The 26,166-nt window shown below is 43.8% G+C and overlaps 1 protein-coding gene across 1 annotated transcript in view; it reads left to right on the plus strand.

The window, feature by feature from the left end:
* Window positions 1-26,166, plus strand: part of SUN5 (Sad1 and UNC84 domain containing 5) — a 59,682-nt gene that overhangs the window by 33,304 nt on the left and 212 nt on the right. The window contains exons 10-14 of the mRNA XM_043980797.1: window positions 239-354; window positions 5,994-6,161; window positions 7,824-7,910; window positions 11,718-11,839; window positions 25,512-25,562. Of these exons, the coding sequence (XP_043836732.1) occupies window positions 239-354; window positions 5,994-6,161; window positions 7,824-7,910; window positions 11,718-11,839; window positions 25,512-25,562 (544 nt within the window). The remainder of the gene's footprint in view (window positions 1-238; window positions 355-5,993; window positions 6,162-7,823; window positions 7,911-11,717; window positions 11,840-25,511; window positions 25,563-26,166) is intronic.

The following is a 26,166-nucleotide window of genomic DNA, read 5'->3' on the forward strand; positions in this document are numbered from 1 at the left end:
CTACTTCACACAGCTATTAGAAAAAAAGTGGGGGCAGCTAGGTGGCACAGTGAATAGATCACTGGCCCTGGATTCAGGAGGACCTGAGTTCAAATCCGACCTCAGACACTTAACACTTACTAGCTGTGTGACCCTGGGCAAGTCACTTAACCCCAATTGCCTTACCCAAAAAAAAAAAATGTTTTGCAAAGTAAAAAGCTTTATATAAATGATATTATTATTTGTATTTGGTTTTTAGGAGGGACCATTGATTTTGAACACACATCTGCCACCTACAGTTGTGACAAAGCCAGATCTTACTGGAGCTGGTTCCGACTGTGGAACTATGCACATCCACCCGATGTCATCCTGGAGGTAGGGCTAGAACTCTGGATTTCCACTGTGACTTTGTCCAATAGGTGATGGTATGGACTCTTTGGTCCTAGTGTCCTATTCCTAGGCCCTACTGAGCCCAACTTGAAGAAAGGGAGTAGCCTCAGATGGTGCTTATAAGATATCCAGCCTCCACTGAAACAACATACATCAGGGGTTCGTAATCTGGGGTCCTTTGAACTGGGCTTTTTAAAAATGTCTTCATAATTGTATTTCAATATAATTGGTTTCCTTTGTAACCATATATGTTTTGTTCCATGCATTTAAAAAACATTTTGAGAGAGGGTCCATAGATTTGAGCAGACTGCCAAAGGAGTCTATCACATACAGAGAGAGGGAGAGAGACAGAGACAGAGAGAGAAACAGTGAGCTAGATAGACACAGAGACACAGAGACGACAGAGACAGAGAGAGAAAGAGAGTTAAGTACTGCTGTTTTAGATCAACTCCTTAATGATGCTAACTATACCCAGACCTTAGGACAGTCTAGCAATACAGCTACGAACATACAAGAAACTCAGAGAAAAATCCACCTTCCTGGTCTCCCCAGCAGAACATACTAACACAAGCAAGGGGGGGAATATCAGGGAACTCCAAACCATGCCACTTTGCTGCAATCTGAGTTTTACCTGCTTCCTTCCCTCTCTCCTTTCACCTGAATGCCTGTATCTGTAGAATTGTCCAGGGGCCTGTCTCAATACACGAGCAACGGTTGCATTGGGTCTCTCTGCTTAAGTGTGCTAGCTGTGCACCTAGGTTATCAGTGCCAGAAACATAGTGGTACTCCAGAAATAAAGTGGCCCCAGTTCCCTTCCTGCTCAATGGGTCCCATGCATTCGTTCCTTTATCTGTTATTCTAAAACCAGAAGTTAGTTACATCAGAGTTAATGAAGTACTCCTAGTTCTCCCCAACAACTGGTACATGGCTTTCTATTAAAAGGGGGAAAATACAAATCTAGCCTCAGACACTTGACACTTACTAGCTGTGTGACCCTAGGCAAGTCACTTAACCCCCATTGCCCCACCAAAGCAAAAAATTAAATTAAAAAAAAAGGGGGGAGGGAAGGGGGCAGCTAGGTGGCGCAGTGGATAAAGCACCGGCCCTGGATTCAGGAGTACCTAAGTTCAAATCCAGCCTCAGACACTTGACACTTACTAGCTGTATGACCCTGGGCAAGTCACTCATTGCCCAGCAAAAAAAAAGAGGGAAAATAGACAGAAGCTAGGTTTTTTACTTCCCCCACCAGAGGAGTATCCCAAATACTCCCTCCAATTTCCTAGGGATAAGAGAGAGTTCAAAAGTCACCTCCAGGAAGACACCTCTTATTAAACCTCTACCCAGCCCCAACCACCCACTTTAATATTTTTCTATTTTAATATTTAATATTTTAATTTTAATAATTAATGTTTAATTTTAATTTTTTAGCATTAATATATTAATTATCCTGGTCTTCAGGGTATATCTTGAACTCTATTAATTTGTACTTCTTGCTTTCATTAACTCTATCTAAATATCATTCTCACATGTGTTCCTCTTGCATCACCATTGGCAATACCTGTGTTCCCTCAAAAAACAAAAAATTCTAGAATTGCAGAGGCCATTAGAAATCGTCAGTTACAACCCTTTCATTTGATAGAGGGGAAAACTGAGGTCCAGAGAGAAGTGAGTTGCACAAGGTCACAATGAGAGGCATTGACAAAGACAGGATTAAAATCCAGATCTCCTCCACATCCTTTCTACTACAGCATGGCTATCTCTGGTTTCCTCTGTATTCCACTGTATTCAGCTATATGCCTTCAGTAAGTGCTGAGTACCAAGTTCAGCAGAGTGGTCTCTCTATGTCTGATACTAATTGACTAATACATATGGTGTATATTTTTTTTCATTTAACAAAAAAATTATTTGCTTAGGCCGCGGCAAGAGGATATAGGTACTGAGGACACCTTGAGTTCATTCAGCTCAGTGAAACTTTCTTGTCTGAGTTATGAATTATAAACCTACTATGTGCCCTGCGCTAGCCACTGTGAGAGAGATAGAAAAGTCTAATATCCCACCTCTCTTTCACTGGACTGCATTTTACCTGGGGAAAGAAGCCAAATGGACATGAAGTAATTGGAGATCATAAAAGGGTAGATGGTCAGAAATGCTGGCTCAATGTAGAGAGAAGTTAGCCTCATGAAAAGAGTGGTAGATATAAAAAAGAGACCTATGCTCAGGACTTCTACAGATTCATTGTATTGTTGTCATTGTTGTCATTCATTGTTGTTGAGTCGTTTCAGTCCTGTCTGACTCTCCGTGACCCCATTTGGGGTTTTCTTGGCAAAGACACTGAAATGGTTTGCCATTTCCTTCTCCAGCTCATTTTGCAGATGAGGAAACTGAGGCAAACAGGGTTAAGTGACTTGCCCGGGGTTATACAGCTAATAAGTGTCTGAGGCCAGATTTGCACTCAGGAAAATGGAGTCTTCCTGACTCCAGGATTTTTTTTTTTTTTTGAGATGTGGACCGAAACAAACAAAAACTCTACAACAGAAAAAAAAAATCAACACACACACACTCAGAAATTCTACCCCTTTGCTGGAGGCAGTGATATAAAAATTAGCCAGAGGGTATATTATTTGTGGGGCAACGGTGGTTAAGTGACTTGCCCAGGGTCACACAACTACTAAGTATCAAGTGTCTGAGGTCAGACTTGAACTCAGGTCCTCCCGAATTCAAGGCCAGTGCTTTATCCACTGCACCACCTAGCTGTACCCCGCCAGGGTATTTTTTAAGAAAAAACTTTTATCCCAAAGATATTAAACTTAACACAAGGTAGAAGCAATTCCTTGGAGCACTGCTTGCTGACAATCTTGTAGTTGTCTACTTTTACATTTGAATACTTTTTTGGCCATTCCGTCCAGAGTTCCATGGGATTGCCTGTGAATGTGTGGAGCATCCTTTCTGGGTGATAACTGTGAATGTGAGTGTACTTGAACCTCAGCTGTATTCCTCTGCAGCACATCCAGCCAGTCAGTGCATTAGATGAAAATGTAGACACCCTAGAATCTCATTTCTGTTTGTAGCCTTCAGCATGAGTGCATGGACACATCACATCACTCTTGGTTATAGGCTTTGAGCTACCAACATCCAGAAGGGTTCTCCTGAGCAATAGCTGCTCTTGCTTCTTGAAATGCTGCAAGGCAATTTAAAATTTAAACTGACAATTCAGTGCAAGGCTCTTCAAAAAATAACACCCACAACCTTTTTTTAAGAGTAATCATTCAGGGGCAGCTAGGTGGCACAGTGGATAAAGCACCAGCCCTGGAGTCAGGAGTACCTGAGTTCAAATCCAGCCTCAGACACTTAACACTTACTAGCTGTGTGACCCTGGGCAAGTCACTTAACCCCAATTGCCTCACTAAAAAAAAAAAAGTAATCATTCATTATTTACTTCCTATTGTCATTTGTGGTCTTGTCGGGTTCTTGTTTGAATGTGGCAGAACAAGGGTCCATGGGTACTCATCAGAATGTCTGGAATGTTTTGGGTAATATGCTATCCACTGTATCACCTAGCTTCCCTATGCACTATTATGTAGCCTTGGGCAATTCACTTCCATTCTCTGGTCCTAAGCTTTACTCCTTCACAAAAGAGGATGGCATGGTAGATAGAATGCTACAGTTGGAGTTAGATTGAGGTTCAGATCCTGATTCTGACTCAACATCACTAAGTTTCATCTGTAAAATGGGTGTAATAATACAGATGGCCACCTCAAAGGGTTGTTCTGAGGTCCAAATGATAACATATTTAAAGCACTTTACAAATGGAAAAGCCCTATTTTAAGATCTAATGTTATTATTTATTATTATTCATTGTTATTTATCATAATTATTACCTTCCTCACAGAATTGTCATGAGAAAAATGTTTGATTCATTATAAAGCACTATGAGGATGGGAGTTGGCATTGCTGTGGTTATTACAGTGCCTCAACCCTGCTGGAGTCCCCCAACATATTGAGTCTCTCTAGTACTGGTCCCTCTTCCTTTCTCTGCAGCCTCAGCCCTGCTTCTTGGCTTAGGTGGTAAAGACAGCAACATAAAAGCGAGAAAGATTTCAACAGGAAAAAAATAATCTTTTATCCTGGTCCCAGAGGACCAAGGATGAAACACACTTTCCTCTTATTTTAGAGGACCATGAGTGTAGAAATTTTTATGAGCTGGCAGATGTAGGTACAGAAAGAGATAATTTTGCTGAAACTTTTTTTTGTTAAAAGACAGATATTTGTGGGAAGGGAATGAGGCAATGGTAGAAAAAAATGAAATCAATAAAACTTTTTAAAATTAAATTATTTTAATTTTCAAAGAAAAACCAGCCTTTAGCCAACACACACAATTAGTGACTCAGTCACCAATTTTGACTTCCAGTAATTGATCATAAAACCTGCCTTCTCCCTCTCAGCAGAGAAGAGTTGGACAACAGGTATGGAGTGAGGCATACTCTTTCAGGCTTAGCTAAGCTGATTTGTTTCACTAAACTGTATTGCTTTGTTCCAAAGGGGATTCTCTTGTGTAGAGGATGGGGGAGAAGAATAATTGGAAGTAAGGGCAATATAAAAAATAGTAATAGTAAAACTTTTTTTAAAAGAAAAATTGGCATCTCTGAGCATCTCTGCTTCCTGACTCTGCTTAGGATCAATTGGGATCTTTTCCCTCTTTGCCCTGGTGGGAGTTTACTCTCAAACCCTGTGATTTGGGAGAAGTGAGGTGGAGTACATGATACAGTGGAAAGAGCACTAATTCTGGAGTCTGGGGAGTTGGGTTTTAATCCCATAAATGACACTTAATACCTGCATGACCATGAACAAATCATTTAATCTTGTTAATTGTTAAAATCCTACCTCAAACACTTGACACTTACCAGCAAGTCACTTAACCCTCATTGCCCCACCCCCCAGAAAAGAGTATTATTATCCTGATTTCATATTTGAGGAAACAGGCAAATAACAGTTAAATGATTTGCCCAGGGTCACACAGCTAGTGAGTGTCCGAGGCTGGATTTGAACACAGGTCTTCCTAACATCAAGCCCAGCTCTCTGTCCACTACACCTTGCCTCCCAGCATGCCTGACCAGTCCCCTTTTAGGGGTTCCATCACATGCTGATGATAAGGGAATTCACTGAGACTTGAGGCTTAGCCAGACTGCCAAAGCAGTCAATGACACACACAAAAAGATTAAGAACCCATGGCCTACCCCTAGAGGGCCTTTAAAGCCCTTTCAAGCTCAAAAACTGTACAAAGTACATGCAGTGGAGGTTTCAAGCTGGCGGAGCCCAGCCCAGATCAAAAGCCACTTCCAGATTTCTCTTGAGGAATGGTCTGTCTAAAACAATCCCCTCTTCACATAGCACTGAGTATACTCTGATCCCACCTTGTTCTGCTTCTCAGGTCTGAAACTCTACTAGGTTCTATGTTGGTGACAATACGGGGATAGACAAACAGCCATTCCCAGCTTCTGCTTCATGTTCCTCTCCTTTCAAACATGGGCAAGGGCAGCCAGAACCCCAGAATGGGGGTTCATCAGGCAGGCTAAGCCAAGATGAGAGAATCTGACCAAGTGTTCATGCACCTCTTTTCCCTCCAGCCCAACATGACACCTGGCAACTGCTGGGCATTTAGCGGAGACAGCGGGCAAGTCGTCATCCGCCTGGCCAGGAAGATCTTCCTCACCAATATTACAATCCAGCACATCCCCAAAACGATTTCCCTGTCGGGCAACTTGGATACAGCCCCCAAGGACTTTGTCGTATACGTGAGTGACCGGTTTGCAGCCAGACAAGGGGAAGGGAGGGATGTACCTGAGAAAAAGGCAAGAAGAGTCCCAACTCTGGATGTCCTGTTGGCTTTTGTGCCTTCCTGGTGCCCAGAAGCTCTTTGCTACGCTAAAGCAAATGTCCATGAGAGGTTGGTAGGATGGGACACCTCAGATAGAGTAGACTGATCCTTGGAAGAATAATGAAGAAAGTTATTTGTCTTTGGCATTCCTTACCTCCTATTTCTGGGCCCTTTTCCCTTTTTCAAGTACCTACTTCCCCCATTGTTCTTGGGTTACTCAGTCTTTCTCATCACAGAAGGAAGTGTCTGATCAATTGTTCACACTAAGGGATCAGGTATTTGATGTGTGACTTCCAGGAATATTTAAATTTTAAAGAGACTTTAGGAAGTGTGCAATATTTGACCCAAAGGAATGAAATTTCTGTCATTGGGACAAAAAGTGAATGAGATTTTTTTTTTAGGTGGGAGACCTTCCTGGAGGCTTTCAAATCATGCCACCTAGACAGCTGCCTATTTATTCTATGCTGACCCACCTCTAGGAGGCCCAACCACTGGGCAGTGTGGCCAGGGGCTCAGGACACTGTTGCTCCCCTTCCCACTCATATAAGTGGGAAGTCATAAGCCCGAGGGATGGAACAGCCAGAAACACACAGTGAAAGCTGACGGATCTGATACTGTTTCGCCTAGCTCCGAAATTAGCATTTTTGATAACCTCTCTTCCTGGCAGGCTACTCCTCACCTGTGATGCTGATAAGGGTTATCAACTGATTCACTCTCTAAGAGAAAAAAAGTTCCATTTCTATTTCCCGGGGTTTTTGCAAATGATGCTGATTCTCGTGTGTAAAAACAATACCCATTAACCATTTGGAACACAGAACATCAGAGTCAGAGTTCTCAGAGTCTGACCCAAGAAGGGGAAACAAGCCCTGGAGAGATGAAGTGATTATTCCGAGATGATACAAGCCCGTGGCAGGGCTGGGGCTAGTGACAACTCCAGCCAAGTCCTCTTTCCTAGCCCTTTTTTACGAAAGATCTTTGTGCACTTGAAGACAGTCATGAGCTTGGCTTCTTCTCCTGACTTAACAATCTCATTCCTTCCATGCCCATGGCAATGCATCTCTCAGTAGAACAGGCAAAGGCCCATGGTATTAAGCACAGCAGGCTGTGAGCCACAGAGCTGAACCTCAGGACCTGACAACTCCTAGCTGCGTGACTTTGGGTAGAAGTTACAGAGAGGCCCATTTGGGTTCAAGCTGAGTAAAAACTTCCTAACAACTTGTATTATCTAAAAGTAGAATGTGTTGGATTATGAGGTGGTGAGTTCTCCATCACAAGAGCTCTTTGAATGGAGGCTAGGTTACCACTTGTCTGGGAAGACCACAGAAAGTGTGCCCCCATCATTAAGGGAGTTGGAATAGTTGGTTTCTGAGGTGCTTTCCAGTTCTGAGATGAAACAGAGCAGGATTCAATGTGTAGTATACCAGCACCATCTGAGCACGTCCCAGGTATCAGTTCCTGGCAGCCCCAGCCCAGAGGAGCTGGTTCTCCCCATCTCCCCTAAGATCGAGAACACCCAAGCCCATATCCCCATCTCTCTACTCCCTGGTGCCTCACCCTGTCCTCCTTGCCTCCTCCAAAGGGCATCAACGATAAAAGCAGAGAAGAGACATTCCTGGGGGCTTTTTTGTTTCAGCCTGAAAACTCCATTCAGATGTTTCCGCTCAAGGTACAAGGAGGGTTGTCGGGTGGGGAGGGCTTGAGGGTGTTGAGTGGAGGGGGTGGGACTCAAGTGCAAAATTTAGACAGTTCATTTAGATTGCAAATCACGAGAATTTCTTGAAAGAAGAAATTAACTAGAAGCCAAGGAGACTAATCCTTGGGGACTTTGACTGTATATGTGTGTGTGTGTACATAAACATTCATATATACATATACACACACAGAGTCTACTCCCCATCATCTGGGAGAAAGGCTAAGTTCACCAGGTCTTGTATTACCCAGGAAGCCCACCCCAAGCACAAGCTTCTCAAAGACCCCTCCTACCCTCCAGCCCCAGAGATGCAGCCACAAAAGGCCTGGGGCTCCAGCCTATGCTCTTACCCTTACATTCTCTTGCCTTTTTCTACCTACTATTGGTTCAGCTAACTGTTATCCCAGGGAGCAGAAGCAATACCTAAAGGCCCACAGCAACCTGCTTCCCAACCTGGTCCCAGAGTACCAGCTGTCTGCCCTAACAATCTGGTCCAATAAGATCTTAGATTCATCAAATTTAAAAACATACAAGTCATCTATAGAGGAAATCAGAAACTGAGTCTCAGAGAAGGAAAGCCATTTGTCCAAGGCCACATAGCATAAGTGACAGAGCTAGGACTTTGGTCCAGGTCTCCTGATTTCTTATCTCAAGACTCTTTTCCTCCTGTTCCCAACCCAGGCAGAGATAAAACACTGAGAATCACGGCTGTCACAAGCCTCCAATCATGGGATGGGATTGAGGAGGAAGGATGGGGCCAAGGGAAGACAGAGCTAGACAGGTTGGGTCAGTCCCCTCTCAGAACTCCATCTCCCTCTCAGACGCTCCTTAGCCATTCCCAGGGCCCAAGGGCTTAAGCCACTGTACACAGCTGAGCCAGAAGATGGTGTAGTCATCAAATCTAACCTCAGATTTTACAGCTCAGGAAACAGGCTCAGAAAAGCAAATCAAACTTGCCCAGAGTCACACAAATAGTAAGTGACAGCACACGTTTCAATTTCTTCTGCCAAGATGAGCAAGACAGAACAGAAATTCCTATCGGGCCCCTGGCTCGGGGCCCAGAATAACCCTAACCACTAGTCTGTGTGGTACATACTAGGAAATCATATGCTCATACTTAGGTATATTAATGCATATAGAAGGTCCTGTGTCTCAATGTTAACTTGTAGGTGCCAGATATAAATAGAAGTGTCTCTTCAATTTCCAAAAAAATTGAGAGCAGCCATGCCCTTTACCCCCTCTGCCCAGATGACAGCAGGCATGCCGCCTAGCACAGAGAGGACCAAATGCTTCCAGAGCTGGAGCAATAACCAAGGGGGAGGATTCAGGAAGGGAAAGACTGTGCATGAAGAACACCACACATGTCTAGGGGTCTGTAAGCATGGCAAAGGGAAGCAAACATCACTTTCTCTATGTTACAACAAGGAAACTGAAGCTCAAAGCACCAAGTAACTTGGGAACAAGTGTCCTAGTGGGATTAGAATCCAATCCACTTGGGGGGCAGCTAGGTTGAGCAATGGATAAAGCACTGGCCCTGGATTCAGGAGGACCTGAGTTCAAATCCGACCTCAGACACTTGACACTTACTAGCTGTGTGACCCTGGGCAAGTCACTTAACCCTCATTGCCCTGCAAAAAGAAAAAAATTAATCCAGTCCAATCGATCCAAGGATTTCCACTACACTGTACAGCGAGTACCAGCCTTGTAACAGACTTAGTAGGAAGCAGAGAAAGAGAATCACAGGATCTTAGACCCACACTGGGAACCCAGGTATCTGCCCCCTTGGGCCTGTGTATGGCATAGAAAAATAAGAATATATCAGACTCAGGAGAACTAGATAGAAGAATAGGGACAGTAAGGAAATGAGTCAGGGGCTAGCTTTGTAACTATTCTGCACCCTGGGCTTCTCTGACTCATAGGTGGCTTGGGTTCAAGGAATCCCCAGTGTCTACAAAAAAAGATAGAAAGGAATGGGGGTAGGGGGAGAGACCTGGAGGTCAGATGGTACAAAAGGAAAAGTGCTGACTTTTTTTTTCTTTTGGTGAGGCAGTGGGGGTTAAGTGACTTGCCCAGGGTCATACAGCTAGTAAGTGTTAAGTGTCTGGGGCCGGATTTGAACTCAGGTCCTCCTGAATCCAGGGCCAGTGCTTTATCCACTCCACCACCTAGCTGCCCCACTGACTTTTTTTTAATGGGGCAGCTGGAAAGTGCAATGGATAGAGCATGGGATTTGGAGTGAGGAAGTTTGAATCCTACTTCAGATATTTCTTACCCAGGCGCATTACTTTACCTCAGTGCCAGTTTCTTCACCCATAAAATAGGACAATAAGAACACTTACTTTCACAGGTTTGTTCTAAGGATCAAATGAGATTATATAAAGCACTTTGCAATCCTTAAAGGACTACATAAATGCTGGTCACTTATGAAACTAGTTACATAAACGTAGAGCAAGTGAATAACAGAGTCAACAGAATCTGTCCTACAGCTTTGTGACTTGCTATCTGTGTGACCCTGGACAAGTCATTTACTTCTGCAAGCTTCAGTTTTCTCATCAATAAAATGAGTCGGTTGGACCAGAAGGCTGATAAGATCCTTTCCAGCTCTAGATCTATAATTCCATAACTGCTTATATATCTCTGAGCCACCACAGAGATCCTTGAGCACTCCAGGGATAGCAGCAAATACAGGGCCAGAATGTGCAGCCATACGGCCGAAGCTTAACCTGCTTCTTGGCCTCTTCATCAGTCCTTCTGTTAAACCATCTGGGGGACAGAAACAGTCATTATCTTTGAGATGAGGTTTGAGGATTATCAGTAGATTATAATTACCTACACCCTCCTTACCTTACCCACAGGCCCACAGACAGCTGGGAGTGAGAGCAGTCAGTATTTTCATGAAAACCCTGCCATTCAGAAGGCCTGGGTCCTGCCTTCCAACTCAGGAAGACCTGACTTGGGGTCCTATCCATTTATTAGCAGAATAACCTTGAGAAAGTTCCTCTCTCATTTCTGGGTCTCAGTTTCCTCAACCATAAAATGAAGGGAGGTATTGGAAAGAATGTTAGACAGAGTCATTAGGAGATCTAGATTTGAATACCATTTCAGCCACATCCTAGCTGTGTGACCTTAGGCAACTTCCTTAATTTCTCTGGGTCTCAGTTTCCTCATTTTTTTTTTTGTGGGGCAATGGGGCTTAAGTGACTTGCCCATGGTCACACAGCTACTAAGTGTCAAGTGTCTGAGGCCGGATTTGAACTCTGGAACTCCTGAATCCAGGGCTGGTGCTTTATCCACCTAGCCGCTCCTCCTCATTTTTTTTAAATGAAGGGGCTGCATTAGATGATCTGTCCTGCCTCCTTCTGATTCTGAGTCCCAGGATGCTACAACTAAGTGATCATCAAGAGTCCTTCTAAAAAAAAATTAAATTAAATTAAATTTTTAAAAAGAGTCCTTCTAGCTCTAACACTCTGAGCCTGAATCCCTTCTAACTCTGGATTTCACTGAGCACGGGTGAACACAGAGAAAGCAAGGAAGGGGCAGATAGAAAGTGATCGCTGCAGGGGGCAGCTAGGTGGCACAGTGGATAAAGCAACAGCCCTGGATTCAGGAGAACCTGAGTTCAAATCCGACCTCTGACACTTGACACTTACTAGCTGTGTGACCCTGGGCAAGTCACTTAACCCCTATTTCCCTGCCAAAAAAAAAAAAAGTGGTCACTGAGTGGGCCCCCAAGAGTAGGACAAGACCAGGCCTTATTCACCATCCATGTGTGTCTGCTTCCAGAACACGCTCTCCAAACCCTTCAACTGCATGAAACTGAAGATATTGACCAATTGGGGAAACCCCCACTTCACCTGCATCTACCGAGTTCGAGCTCATGGCACAATGAATCAGCCAGTGACTGCGTACTAGCCACGAGACTGGTCCCTACCTACACAGATAAATTAAAGTTTCTTTCCCCACTGTATCCATCTCTCATTTTCTTCCTGTGTCGAAGGGGGAGGAAAAGAGAGGAACCTGCTCCATGGGTCCCATCCCAATGGAAAAAGAGGAGCAGATTTTGAGTCCCTAGATCTTCTTGCCCTATGGCCCAGTCAGTAGTAGGGACTCCTGATCAACCTTCCGAATCATATCACCACAATAGACTCATATCATCATAAGGTGAAAAACAGAGCTCCAGGAAGGAAGACCTATCTCTAACACCTACTAGATGAGTGAGTGACTTTGGGTAAGTCTCTTAAACTCTCAATCCTTCAGGAAACTGCCTAAGACTAGAAAGTTAGGTTCTCATTAATATTCATTTTTTTAAGTGAGGCAATTGGGCTTAAGTGACTTGCCCAGGGTCACACAGCTAGTAAGTGTTAAGTGTCTGACTCCAGGGCCGGTGCTCTATCCACTGTGCCACCTAGCTGCCCAATATTCATTATTAAATGAAGTTTCCTTATCAGAAGCTCCCTATACCAGTGAAATCACAGGCCTGATTCCCCTCCCCCTCAAAGTGTGGAAGGCTCTATGAGAAGGACCATTTTCTAGTTGTGCGATAAAGTACTTAAAATCACTGGCCCACAGTTTCCTCCCCTTTAAAACAGGGATTTTAAAAAATGGGGATAAGAGGGATAAGAAGATATTGCAGCTAGCTGGTGCAATGGATAAAGCACTGGCCCTAAATTCAGGAGGACCTTGGGCAAGTCACTTACCCCTCATTGCTCCGCCCCCAAAATATGGGGATAAGAGTACTTGTACCAGGGCAGCTAGATGGCACAGTGGATAGAGTAGCAGCTCTAGAGTCAGGAGTACCTAAGTTTAAATCCAGCCTCAGACACTTAACACTTACTAGCTGTGTGACCCTGGGCAAGTCACTTAATCCCAATTGCCTCACAAAAAAAAAGAGTACTTGTACCACTTGCCTCACAGAGTTATTATAAGGAAAGGGTTTTATGAACATGAAAGAGCTATAGAAATGTAAGCTATTATTTTTATGGATGTGAAAGTTCCCAAGGATTCCCAAAGAGGAAAGAATAAGTACAGGAACAAGACCAACAACCAGAGAGGAACATAATCTCAGATGGTCAACATTATATATAGACACAAAAGCACAATGTTAGCCAATGATTTACAATGAACCAGAGTTTGGAATGCTCAATAGTAATTTGTAGGGCCCCGGGCTACCCTTTCCAGAGAGACATTAAAGACTAACTCAGGCTCCCTAGCTCACAAACTAACCATAACCCAGTTCCTCTCAGCAGCTTACAAGGGCCTTGGCAGGAGGTTTGGGGTAAAGGCCCCTCAGTTCCAGGGCCAGAGGTTCACCTTTCTGAGGTAGGGGGCTAAGAGAATGTTGACTTTGGCCTCCATTCAGCTTCTCAGAGCAAGTGCTGCCAGCCAGAGTATTAAGGGTGTTAATGTACCAGCTAAATGAATGCACCAATCTCACCTGTAGACACTCAACTATAGAAGATAATCCCCTTGCTGGCTCCAGCCCCCAAATCCATCTCAGTGTTCTCAGAACAAAAACAACCTCCCTGTGGGACATAAGCATCCACAGATTCTGGAATGTCATTCATCCAAATGGCTAAATGCATTCTCTTTCTCTACTAAGAGAATGTTCCGGAGTCACCATCTATTGATGAGTTTTGAGGGGTTTTGTTTTTGTTTCTTTTTAGTAGTGGAGATGGATTGCACTGAATTATCCCCATTCTCTCACCTAACTTTCCCTTGAGATTTAGGGCATGACTAACCACCAGGGGTTAGGGCTAGAGTCTGGAGTTCAGGTCCATGATAGGGATCAAAACTTAATCCAGGGTCAGAGTTCAGTAAATGCTTGGGATCAGAACTCAGTTTCTAATTAAGGCTAGAATTTTTCTAGCTATGGAGCGAACTGGCCAACATAGAAATCTGACCTTGGCTTCAGGAGCACTGGGTTATAACTACAAAAGAAAATGCTAAATGGCCTCTAGGCACTGTATCTATTAAATCAGTGGGATTACCAAGATCAAAGCTAAACAGCTGGTCTACCATCGTGATCCATATGGACTGGAAACTTCAAGTCACTGGGCCAAGAAATTGACATTCTCCTTCATCTGTTAGGGAGGAAGGTTCTGGAACTCTTTGCCCCAGGGGTGGCACTTCTTGGAAAGACAAATTAATTCATACTTGATTTGCAGTGGTAGGGAGCCATGAGAAACTGCCAAGTGAAATAGGCATGAACTTAGTTTTTGAGACTGAGACAGAGAGGTGGCAAGTTTTCTGGAACTGTTCCAAGCAACAGCATCTGGGACTCCCTGGTCTAAACCCAGGATGGCAAATGCCTTCCTATCTTGTGTTTATACCCTTTAACTTCTCCCTCTTCCTCACTCTCTACCACTCTCCTAACATTGATGGAAAGGATTCCTCAAGTTACCCCTGTCTAAGTCAGAAAGAGTTCATATTATTACAATAAATAGCCTCCCATTCATTTATTCAACAAGTATTTATAAGTGCCTACTATGTGCCAAGCCCTGTTCTAGGCACTAGGCATACAAAGGCAAAAATGAAAAGTTCCTGCCCACAATGAACCTGCATTCTCTTGGCAGGGGAGCAGGGATAGGGGAATGACAATGTGTACATCAAATATCAAGAACAAATATTTCTTGGGAGAAGATGATCAGAACAGGCTTCCTGTAGAAGCATGAGCTAAGCTTCAAAGACAGCTAGAGGTTCTGCAAAGGCAAGGGGTGGAGGGGGGCCATTCTAGCCTGTGCAAAAGGCATAGAGTTGAGACAGCAACCAGGCCATTTGGACTAGAATGTAAAATATAAGAGGGAGAGCAATGAGCAATAAACCTGGAAAAACAGGCTGATGGCAAATTGTGAAGGGCTTTGTAACAAACAATTTTGTATTTTATTCTAGAGACAAGGGGGGCGGGCTTCTTGAGCAGAAGAGTGGCCTGGATATTCCTAAAGGAATATCAATTTGGCAGCTATGGATAGGATGGACAGGAGAGAAGGGAGACTGAGGTTCTGAAAGGTCTTCCCACCTCCACTCTCATCCTTCTTCCAATCTTCCAATGCTCCAATCCATCTCATGTGTGGTGCTTCCTTATGTATAGATCTGCTGTTTTTGCTCCTCTACTCAAAAGCCCTCAATGATTCTCTGTGGCCCACTGAGCCAGGCATTCAAGGTCTTCAACAACCTTTCCAGCTTTAGGGGGAAGCCAGGTGGCACAGTGGATAAAGCACCAGCCCCAGATCCAGGAGTACCTGAGTTCAAATCCAGCCTCAGACACTTGACACTTACTAGCTCTGTGACCCTGGGCAAGTCACTTAACCCCCATTGCCCCGCAAAAAAAAACAAAAAAACAAAAACAACCTTTCCAGCTTTATCTACACTCTAGACTCCAAAGAAACCAGACCACTCCCTGAAATTAGTCTGTCCCCTGAATATATCTTCTGTCCAGAATATCCTCTCTTCCATTTCTTGCCCTACCTGTCCTTTAAAGGCCAATGCAAAAGTCACCACTTCCAGGAAGCCTTGGAACAACTTTCTCTCTCAAACCTCATTTCACATTTTTTCTGCTTCTCTTATCTTGCATATTTGTGTATCATTGTGCATGATAGTTTTATTGTTTGGGTTTTATATCCCTTCATGAGCCTATAAGATCTATGAAGGTAGGGATTTTTTCTAAACTTCATATCTCCCCAGAAGGGCTGAGTAGTACTTTGTGCACAGCAGGAACTTCATAACTGTTCATTTCTTAACCTCTCTAATACAAGTCTAATGCCAGAGGGCTGCTCCAACTTATTCTCTTCCTTCAGTCAGCCTGGATGTGCCCAGCCTGTGAAAGAGGTAGAAGAAGGAAACCTGATCCTTGCCCTCAGAGTCACGACAATCCAGCTGGCATCATGTATCTGAGAACCACTGATCTACAGACTTACATCTCTTACACTTTCTCTTCCTTCCTCTCAGTATCAATATCACCCTCCTTTCCCAGTGTCAAAACTTTGCCCATCCTTCAAAGCCCTAGTCCCTGCTACCTCCTCCAAGAAATCTTTCTTGACTACTACATTGGACTATAAGCTCCTTGAGAGCAGGGAGGATGGGGATTTTCCCCCTTTCTTTGTATTCACCGCACTTAGCAAGATGCCTGGCACAGAGTAAGAGTTTAATAAATGCCTGTTGACTGACTGACAAGCCTCTTGCAATGAAAAATCAAGAACAATCCCTAGGACCCAATGAATGGCACTTGTGGGGAGTGCTCTGTGATCTTAGACCAAAGGGGAAGGAATTCTAGGCTCCAGCTTATGTCCCGGGGATCTCAGTACCACAGTTAAGAAGGGAAAATGGCAATTAAGAGATACTCTGACTGCAAAGGGTGGGTGATGAAGCATGCTGCTCATCTCGTGAATAGAGGGGTGATGGACTCAAGGCACAGAATGAGATACACATTTCTGGACGTGGCAAATCTATTTTTACTTTTGGCTTTACTTTTACAAATGTGTGTGTGTTTATTTGTTACAAGGATTGTGTTTTTTTCTTTTTTTTTTCACTTGCTAGGGGTGGAGATGGGAGGAGAAAGAACGGAGCCAGCACTAGTGTTGGAAAAAGAGAAAAAAGGGAGGGAGGAAGGGAGGAAGGAGGGAGGGAGGGAGGGAGGGAGGGAAGGAAGGAAGGAAGGAAGGAAGGAAGGAAGGAAGGAAGGAAGGAAGGAAGGAAGGAAGGAAGGAAGGAAGGAAGGAAGGAAGGAAGGAAGGAAGGAAAGAACATTGAAGCATTTTTTAAATGCACTGAAGAAAACAGGAAGGTTCAGAAGGAAACAAAGTAACCTATTGAATTTATTATGTACTTTTTAGAAAAGCAAACTATACATAATAAAGATTTGTGGTTTCACATGTAATCCTCTTTTTCTGTCCTTTGTATTGGAAATTATCTTTTTTGGTGCTCATTAAGTTCAGAATAAAAATAATTTTTTATTTATAAGAGATACCTTAACATAGTGTAAAGAGTATTAAATTGGGAGTCAAGAAACATAGGTCCTAGTCTCATCTTCAACAAACCTCTTAAAGTGTCTACTATGTGCAGGGCACAGTAGTAGGTGCTATCAGTGACTCATCTATGTCACTGTCCACGGTCAGCTTTGGGCAAAGTATCACTTTGGACAAGTCACAAGCCCCTCTCTGGATCTTTGTGACAGCTAGTCCCTTCTGACCATTCTGTGATTTGATAATGACCCTGGGGATTTTTGACAGTTAACTCCCTGCATTGCCCAAGCTGCCCCATCTAGAAAAGCCCCTACCAGAAACCCTATGCCCCCTCCTTTGGTAAGCTTGAAGGTACCTCCACTCAGAAGTGATTTAACAGCAGTTGCCCCTACCCCCATGTCCTTTCCTGCTGGATTCCACCAGCATGATTCTCCTCAAATGAGGTCCTTGGTACAAAGGGAGAAAGAACCCGGGAAGGCTCCTCTGATCACCTCCTGAGTCACAATGCACAAAGCTGGCATCCTGTCAGCCATTCAACCTGGCGCATGAGGTGTGGCGCCAGGACCTCAGGGACCTCTCCCTAGCTCTTAAGGAGTAACCAGAGCCAGAAAATCACTGCCCTTTGTGAAAAGACACTCAGATAGGCGCCTCAGATAGCCGGTGGGTGGAGAGGAGGGAAAAGAGTGTGAAAAGAACTAGAGAGAGAGAAAGCACTGCTGAGAAAGATCTCCTAGTTAAACCACAGGCCTAATCTGGTCAAATCCCTTCTAGGCAGCCAGTCAGGCATTATCCCCAGGGCAAGGATGGGGAAAATGTGAAGAAGGCACTAGCTGGGTTAGTAGCAGGTCACTAAGGTTGTGCTTTCCTCACAACAGTCCTTGCAGTTATCCCCATTTTAAAGAGGAGGGAACTGAGGCTCTGTGTAGCTCCAGAGAGCAGTCTAAACATGTGGGGCTAATCTCTCTCTGGGAAATACATGACTGCTTCCTTTTCCTCAAGGAATACCACCTGATGTCCAAACATGAGCTGGGAAGTCCACTGTTAGCCTCTGCAGTTTTACTTGAACCCCATTCTCCTTCCTGTCCAAATTTTAGGGCCATCAGACACTAGAACTTGAAGGGATCTCAGAGATCATCCAGTCAAATTTTAGGGCCATCAGACACTAGAACTTGAAGGGATCTCAAAGATCATCCAGTTCAACTCACCCATTTTAAAAACAGTGAAACTGGAATCCAGAGAATAGGGATGACTCACCCCCAGTCACACAGTGAGTGAATAGAGTCAGAGCCAGGACTTTCAGAAGCTAAGTGCCCTAGCTCCCAATCCAGTATCTCACTCCTTTCTATCACTCAAGACCCAGATCAAACACTGCCTAAATGAAACACCCTTCTAACTAACCCAGCACACAGGGTTCATGACCATCTTTGGACTCCTTTAGCCCCTACTCTCTGTATGTACTGTGTAATTTAAGATTCTAAATGTGGATTCTAATCTGTTCCCCCAGTTTTGGGGGAAACTGACTAAAATCACTGATAAAAGGAGTTTAGGTTTTTAAGGGTTTATTGAAAAATAGAAAGAAAAAGATTGAGAACAGAATTCCAACAGCCTGGGATTCCTATCTTTCCTCAAATTTCCTGTGAAGTCCTCTACCGCCGCCGCCACCATCAAGTCAGGAACCCAAAAGAGCAAGAGCTCTCCGCAGGCTCTCTTTCCTCCTTCCTGTCTCCTCCCAGAAAATAGGAGGCTCCTCAAGTTGATTGGCTGGTAGCCTTGATAGACAGCACCCATGAGCAAAACGTCATTTCCTGACGCCAAGGAAAAGCCACATGGCCTTGCCCTCTGAGGCATTTTCCTCATGGCGGAGTTTTCCCACAGCAAGTCTCCAGTAGGTGGCATCATTCCAATCATTACAGTACCATATGACTTAATGATGGATGGTGTCTTACGTTGCCTTATTTTTTCGGGTGCACATATGTGTCTGATCTCCCCACTAAAGCCAAAACTCCCCAACAGGAGAGAACATGTCTTCTCCCATATTCCCTCAAAGCAACCAGCACAGGGCTATGCACCTGGGAGATACTTGATAGAACATAATCTTCCTAATAACTCTTCCCAGCACTGGCTGCACCTTCACTCATTACCCTCAGCTCACTGGTCGTGGTTGGGGAGTTGGAATACTCCTTGCTCCTCATTGCCGCTTCCAGGCTCTCTCCCTACCTCCATCACTTAATAATTTCCCTTCCTTTGAGTTTCTTACTATTCATACATAACAGCCAATAAAAACCCTGGTCGCTATTGTCCAAAGAACCCCTAGGACACTCCCCTTTCTCCTGGCTTACAATTTTTCTCTCCTCAAAAAACAATTTTTCTCTCCTTCCCAACTCATGCTCTCACACTAGAGGACTTCAATCTACATATTGACTCTCCCTCCAAAAACCCAAACACTCATTTCCTCAACCTACTCACTTCCCATGAGCTATTCCTCTACCCTACCTCAGGCACAAAGACAGTCATACCCTTGATCTTGCCATCACCCACAAATGTACAACCGCCTTCTTCAAGAATACTGAATACCCAGGGGGCAGCTAGGTGGCACAGTGGATAAAGCACCAGCCCTGGATTCAGGAGGACCTGAGTTCAAATCCAGCCTCAGACACTTGACACTAGCTGTGTGAGCCTGGGCAAGTCACTTAACCCTCATTGCCCCACAAAGAAAAAATTGCTAAATCCCCTTATCTGACCATAATCTTTTGGTTTTTTTTTTCACTTCTCTCTGTCTTCCCTTACAAAATTCTACTCTTTCCTCACCATGATCTCCAATCTTGTGGACTTTCAATTCTTTCCCAGGTAATCTCCCCTGACTAGTCCCTCTCTCCTCTTCTTCCTATCTTGACCCCTTGGTGAACCAATTCAACTCTATGCTGAATCCCTCCATGCCTGAATACCTATCCCCCTTACCCTTTCACTGATTATGTCAGGCCAGATCACACCCACCCTTCACTGCCTTCACTCTTCCACATATGCTGCTAAATGAAGATCGAGAAAACCATGCAACCACTCTGATTGAGTCCACTACAGATTTGTTACATGACCTCAATTGGGCCCTCACTGCTACTGGGCAATCCTATTATACGACCCTTATCAATTCATTATCCCACTCCCCACAATGACTCTTCCAAGCCTTTTCACCCTTCTTCAAACCTCTCATTGCTCTCCCTCCCACTCTCTCAGTAGAAAACCTTGCTTCATATTTTACTCCCCCAAAATTAAGTCTATTCACTGTGAGCTCCCTCTTCCTTATCTCCTATCCTCAAATGCCTTTTGCCATTATCTCAACTCCTATTTCAGATGACAAAATGGCCTTACTCCATACAAAGGCTAACAACTCTACATGTTCAAGTGTTCTTATTCCATCCCTTTTCATCTGACAGATCACCCCCTCCCTGTCATTCCCATTCTTTCATTTATTTTCAATTTCTCTCATCTACTGGCTCCTCCATTACTGGCTACAAACATGCCTCCCCCATGCTGGAAAAAAAAAAACCTCACTTGACCTTCCTATCCCTGCTAACTACTATTTCTTCTGCCCTTTGCAGCTAAATTCTTGAAAAGGCAGTATACGATAGTTGCTGCTACTTTCTCTCTCCTCACTCTCTTCTTATTCAGCTTCTGACCTTACCATTCCACTAAAACTGCTCTCTCCAAAGTTACTCTTGGTTCCCAAATCCAATGGTCTTTTCTCAGCCCTCATTCTCCTTGATCACTCTCTCCTTGATACTCTCTTCTCTCTAAGTTTTTGGGACACCACTCTCTCCTGGTTCTTCTGCTACCTATCTAATCACTCCTTCTCTCTCTCCTTTGCTGAATTCTCATCCATATCATTCCCTTTATCTGGAAGTGTCCTTCAAGGTTCTGGCCTGGTCCCCCTTCCCTTCTTCCTCTATACTACTTCACTGGGTGAATTAAATGTTGATTCTCAGATCTACTTATCCAGCCCTAACCTCTCTGCTGACCTCCAGACTCACATTTCCAAATCCATTTCAGATATCTAGAATTAGATGTCCTGTAGACAGCTTAACTCAACATGTCTAAAATAGAACTCATTCTCTTTTCCTCAAAACCTTCAATCTTTCCAAATTTTCCTCTTACTAGTCTCCCAGGCTTGAAACCTAGATTTGCTTTCTGGTTCCTCACTATCTCTCACCCTTTCCTATCCAATCTGTTGCCGATTCCACCTTCATGACAACTCTCAAATACTTCTCCTCTCCTCTAACACTGGTACTACCCTAGTTTAGGCCCTCATCACCCTCGCACCTAGATTATTGCAGTAGCCTGCTGGTGGTCTTTCCCTCAGGTCTTTCCCTACTCCAATCCATCCTTCAATCAACCACCAAAGTGATCCCCTTAATTTGCAGGTCTGACTACATCACCCCCCCCAATCAGTAAACTCCTGTGATTCCTTATCACCTCCAGAATAAGATATAAAATGCTCTGTTTGGCATTCAAAGCCCTTCAAAACCTATCTGCTTTCTCCCTTCTTAAACCTTACTCCCTGATGTGTATTCTTTGATCCAGTGACACTGGCCTCCATGCTGTTCCACAAGCAAGACTCTCCATCTCTTGGCTTCAGGCATTTTCTCTGGCTTTCTCCCATGCCTGGAGCATTACCCCTCAGCCAATCTGACTACTGACCTCCCTGGCTCCCTTTAAGTCACAACTATAATCCTGTCTTTTACTGGAAGCCTTTTCTCTAACCCCTCTAATTCCAGTGCTTTTCCTCTGTTCATTATCTCCTGTTTATCCTGTACAAAGCTTGCTTTGTATGTATTTCTTTACAGGTTGTCTCCCCCATTAGATTCTAAGCTCCCTGAGGGCAGGAACTATAGTTTGCTTCTTTTTGTATCCCCAGGGCTTAGTACAGTGCCTGGTACAGAATAGTTACTTAATAAGTGTTTATTGACTCACTGTAGGATAAAATCCAGATGTTTTAACCTATCATTCAAGGTCCTCCACAATTGGGGTCCATCCCATGTTTCTAACCTTTTTTATCCTATTCTCCTGCACCTTATTCTGCATTTCAGCCAGGATGGACACTGCTTATTCATCTATTCTCATCCTGACCTCTCCTGTCTCCATGCCTTCTCATCTTCCCCCATGCCTGGAACATACTCTTTCCTCATTTCTTCCGGAACATATTTCTCTTCCTCTCAAAGCCCAACTCAGATGCTACTGTTTTCATAAAGCCTTCCCTGGTCCCTGACCTAACCCCACTTTTTCCTCATTTCTGCCAGAACACATCCTTCTCTTCCTTCAAAGTCCAGTTCAGATGCCACCACCTCCAGAATCCTTCCCTGATTTCTCAACCTAGTGGAGACCATCAAATTTTCTTAGAGCCTTTTGTCTAGATCTATCTATTGCCCACATTATATCATACCATGGGTATTACTTATCTGTATACATGTCATATCCTCATTAATAGACTAGAAACTTGAAAGCAGGGACTGTAGCTTTTTTCTTTTTCCATCTTACATTCCTAGTACTGGGAACAGGTGCCTAAGCATAGTAGGCAATTAATAAATGTTCACTGAATTGGATACAGACTTCTGGTTCCATCAATTGGCTTATTTTCTAGGAAGCAGATATGGGTTAGTAAAAAGCTCTGAAAACCAGCAGCAAAGCCATATGAAAAAGGTGAAACCCTAGGACAATATACCACAGAGTCCCCAAAGATACTGAGAAGAAAGGAATCAAGGAGAGTCAGGAGCAGTTCAAGGAGGGCTTTATTTCCTTGGGTTCCTTAAAACCAGTGGTGTGCTGAAGACAGCCTTAACTGGCTTCATAGAAAGCCAATTGTTAAATTTTTGGTGTGAACATTTAAACCTCAAAAAGAAAAAAAAGAAAACCTACAAATTAGGACTTGATTCATTGTTATGTTGATTATCTACAAATAGCTCTAGAAGAGGAATCAGGAAGGCCTGAATTCAAATCCAGCCTCAGATACTTACTAGCTGTATGACCCTGGGCAAGTCACTTAAATTTCTGTTTGCCTCAGTTTCCTAAACTGTAAAATGGAGATAATGATTTCATCTACCTCTCAGGGTTGTTACAAAGATCAAATTAGATAATATTTGTCAAAAGCTCTTGGCACACAGTAAAAATATAAAAATGCTTATTATTTTCCTTCTCATCCTTTTCCTTTGTCTACACTAAAGAAAGGGATGGAGAAAATGTGAGTAATGCATGTTAAACTCTAAAATATGTCATGAGAACAATTTTTCTTCCCTGGAATACATTCTGCATCAAATTCATTCATTAGGACCTTATTGAAATGCAAACCTCCAAAATTCAGCTAATACTTGATATTATGTGACAAGAAATCTGATCCTGGAATTTGGTACACAAGACAACCAGCTAAGACCTTAGGATGCTTTAAACTTTTTGGGAAAAAACAACAACAGTGCATCCTCACCCCAACTTCCTAAGTCCTGGACACCCACATAATTCTGCTCTCATCTAACAAATAATAAATCTTATCAATTAGTACATCATCAAACTATAAATGTAAAACAATCCAAGGCTAGAAGTCAGGAGATCTATTTTCTAGTCCATCACTAATCAGCTGTGTGGCCCTGAGTGAATTCCTTCACTTCTCTGGACTACAGTTGGCTTCTCTAAAAATGATGGTCTCGGGGCAGCTAGGTGGCGCATTGGATAGAGCATTGGCCTTGGATTCAGGAGGACCTGAGTTCAAATCCAGCCTCAGACACTTGACACTTACTAGCTGTGTGACCCTGGGCAAGTCACTTAACCGTCATTGCCTCACAAAAAATAAAAAATTTTAATTTAATTTAATTTAATTTAATTTTTAAAAAAACGATGGTCTCACAGCAAGATGATCACTAAGGCTCTTCCAACTCTGATGTTCTAAGCCTAAATCTGTACCCTGATGTTTAAGTCTAGGTACTACAAAGTAGAAGAGGGGACTTGTGTCTTCTTTTCTGGAGTCTGAGTGACCCCTGGTGGTAGGAACGGAAACCACCAGGGACAAGACAAATTATTATTACACCTACCATACATACAAATACAGGGATTAAACCAGTACCTGGGACCCAAAGCCACAATGGGACAATGTCTCATTGTCTCCCGATGGGCAAGTTTACCACAAACTCAGACTAACATAATGGTGTAGGGGATAGGAAATAGTCGTGGGCTAGAAATCAGGAGACTTGGAGTCTGGTCCCAAATCAGCTACTGACCTACTTGAGTGACTTTAGACAAACCCTCTCCCTTCTGAGGCCCCATGTTCCTCTTCTGTAAGATGAGGAAATTGAAATAAATGATCTCTAAGGGTCTTCCTACCTTATGATATTCTGCATTCTAAGTGCCAACATTCTCTGGTTCTTACCTTTCTCAGGAACCTATCTAGCTAGGTACACGATATAGACAGCAAGAATCATTTGTTGACTGAAGTATATTGGGGACTGGCAGTCCCCATTATAAAGGAGTAAAAATCAAATCATTCCAGGAACCCAATAAAAACATCCCAGGCTGCCCCCTTACTCACCCCCCCCAATAGGTTCCCAGAGAGGTCCAGAATAGGAATTATAAGAGTGAGTTTGAAAAGGAGACAAGAGAGTTACCCTGAGGACTAAGGAGACTACAACTGTTTCTTGGAGGAGAAAAGAAGCCTCACCCTGGTAAATGTTCCATTGCCTGGAACCTCAGTGGCTGCTGTCATTCCTGCCTCAATTTAGCACCTGGGAAGAGAAGCTGGCTGGAAGGGGATCCCAGGCTAGGTTCCCTTGGGCCAGCTCAGCACGAGGGCAGTGCCTTCATTGCTAATGTTTCGCACAGTCTCTATCTTCAGTGTCACTTCCAGTGTGATCTTTGCTTCTGCATCTTCAGTCTCCTCTTGCCCCAGGGAAGACAGGGAGGTAGGTGGTCAAGATCTCTCACCACCCAGGACTCAAGATCATATACACACCACCAGCAGGCCCTATAGAAATGGCCAAAGTCATTTTCTCAGCTATATATACGCCAAGCATCCTCTTGTTAATGAGAATTACTGGAGGTGGCAGGATGGAGTGGGAGTCGGGAGACCCAGCTTCTAGCGCTAACTAGGGCTAAGCCCACTGGGGCACTGAAAATGTTTACTGACTGATGCTTCTCATTGAATGTTCAGTCCATTATCTGGAGGCAGCGTGGTGGTACAAATGGATAGAGCACTGAGCTTAGAGCCTGAAAGAACTAAGTTTGAATGCTGCCTCAGACACTTACTAGCTGTGTGACCCTGAGCAGGTCACCTGATTTTTTTATGCCTCTGCTTCTTCATCTGCAAAATGGGGATAATAACAGTACTTACTTCCCAGGGTTTTTATGAGGATCATACGAGATATGATGTAACATATGCAAAGGTTCGCTGCAAACCTCGTCATTAGCATTATCTCTATATTCTTTCTATGTTTCTAAATTTGAAATGTCAAATTCAGGAATTCTGTTACTGAGCCCATAGTGCCTAGAATGGTCATGCAGCTTCCAAACAGCAGTTGTATCTGCAGCAGTTAACCTCAAAACTCAAGTTTGATGCTGACGACCTTCAGCACCCCCTCACTCCACCCAGTCCAGCTGACTCCATCAAGCTGGCAGAACCACTTCATAATCAGTCCCAAGGGTGAGGGAACAAGAGAATATGAAGACTTTGACATATGCTTCCCTGAAAAACAGCCTGGAACCCAAGTCCTGCTGAGGTTGAGTCTACATAGAGGATGGGATAATTCAGTGATTTTCTTTTTGTCATAAAACCTTCACTGAGAACACCAGAAAAATACAGTACAGTGGAAAGCACCCTGGGCTGACAATTAAGAGACCTGAGTTCTAATCCTGACTCCTTTGGCTACCTTAGGTAAACAATCACCTCTATCTCGATCTCAGTTTCCCCATCTTTAAAATTAGAGGATTAGACCAGATGGCCTACTGTAGACTTCCCAGTGCTGACATTCTAAATTTCATGTTCTAAGATCTCTCCCAGCTCTGATGTTCTATGGCAATCACTTTAAGACTTGTCACAATATCTATCCTCCTATGGCAGGGGAGATTTGGGGGACACCATCTCAAGGAGTTATCAAGGGAACCCTTTGGGTTGAAAGTGTTCCATTCCCAACCAGCTCCTTATTTCTAGGTCAGTGAAGTCATGGCAGGGGCAATGGAGGAGGGGGGGAAGGAGGAGGCAGGAGGGAGGTAGTACTGAGAGGATAGGAACTCTAGATCACAGAGAT

Source organism: Dromiciops gliroides, chromosome 2, assembly GCF_019393635.1.
Source record: "Dromiciops gliroides isolate mDroGli1 chromosome 2, mDroGli1.pri, whole genome shotgun sequence".
Classification (NCBI taxonomy): domain Eukaryota; kingdom Metazoa; phylum Chordata; class Mammalia; order Microbiotheria; family Microbiotheriidae; genus Dromiciops; species Dromiciops gliroides.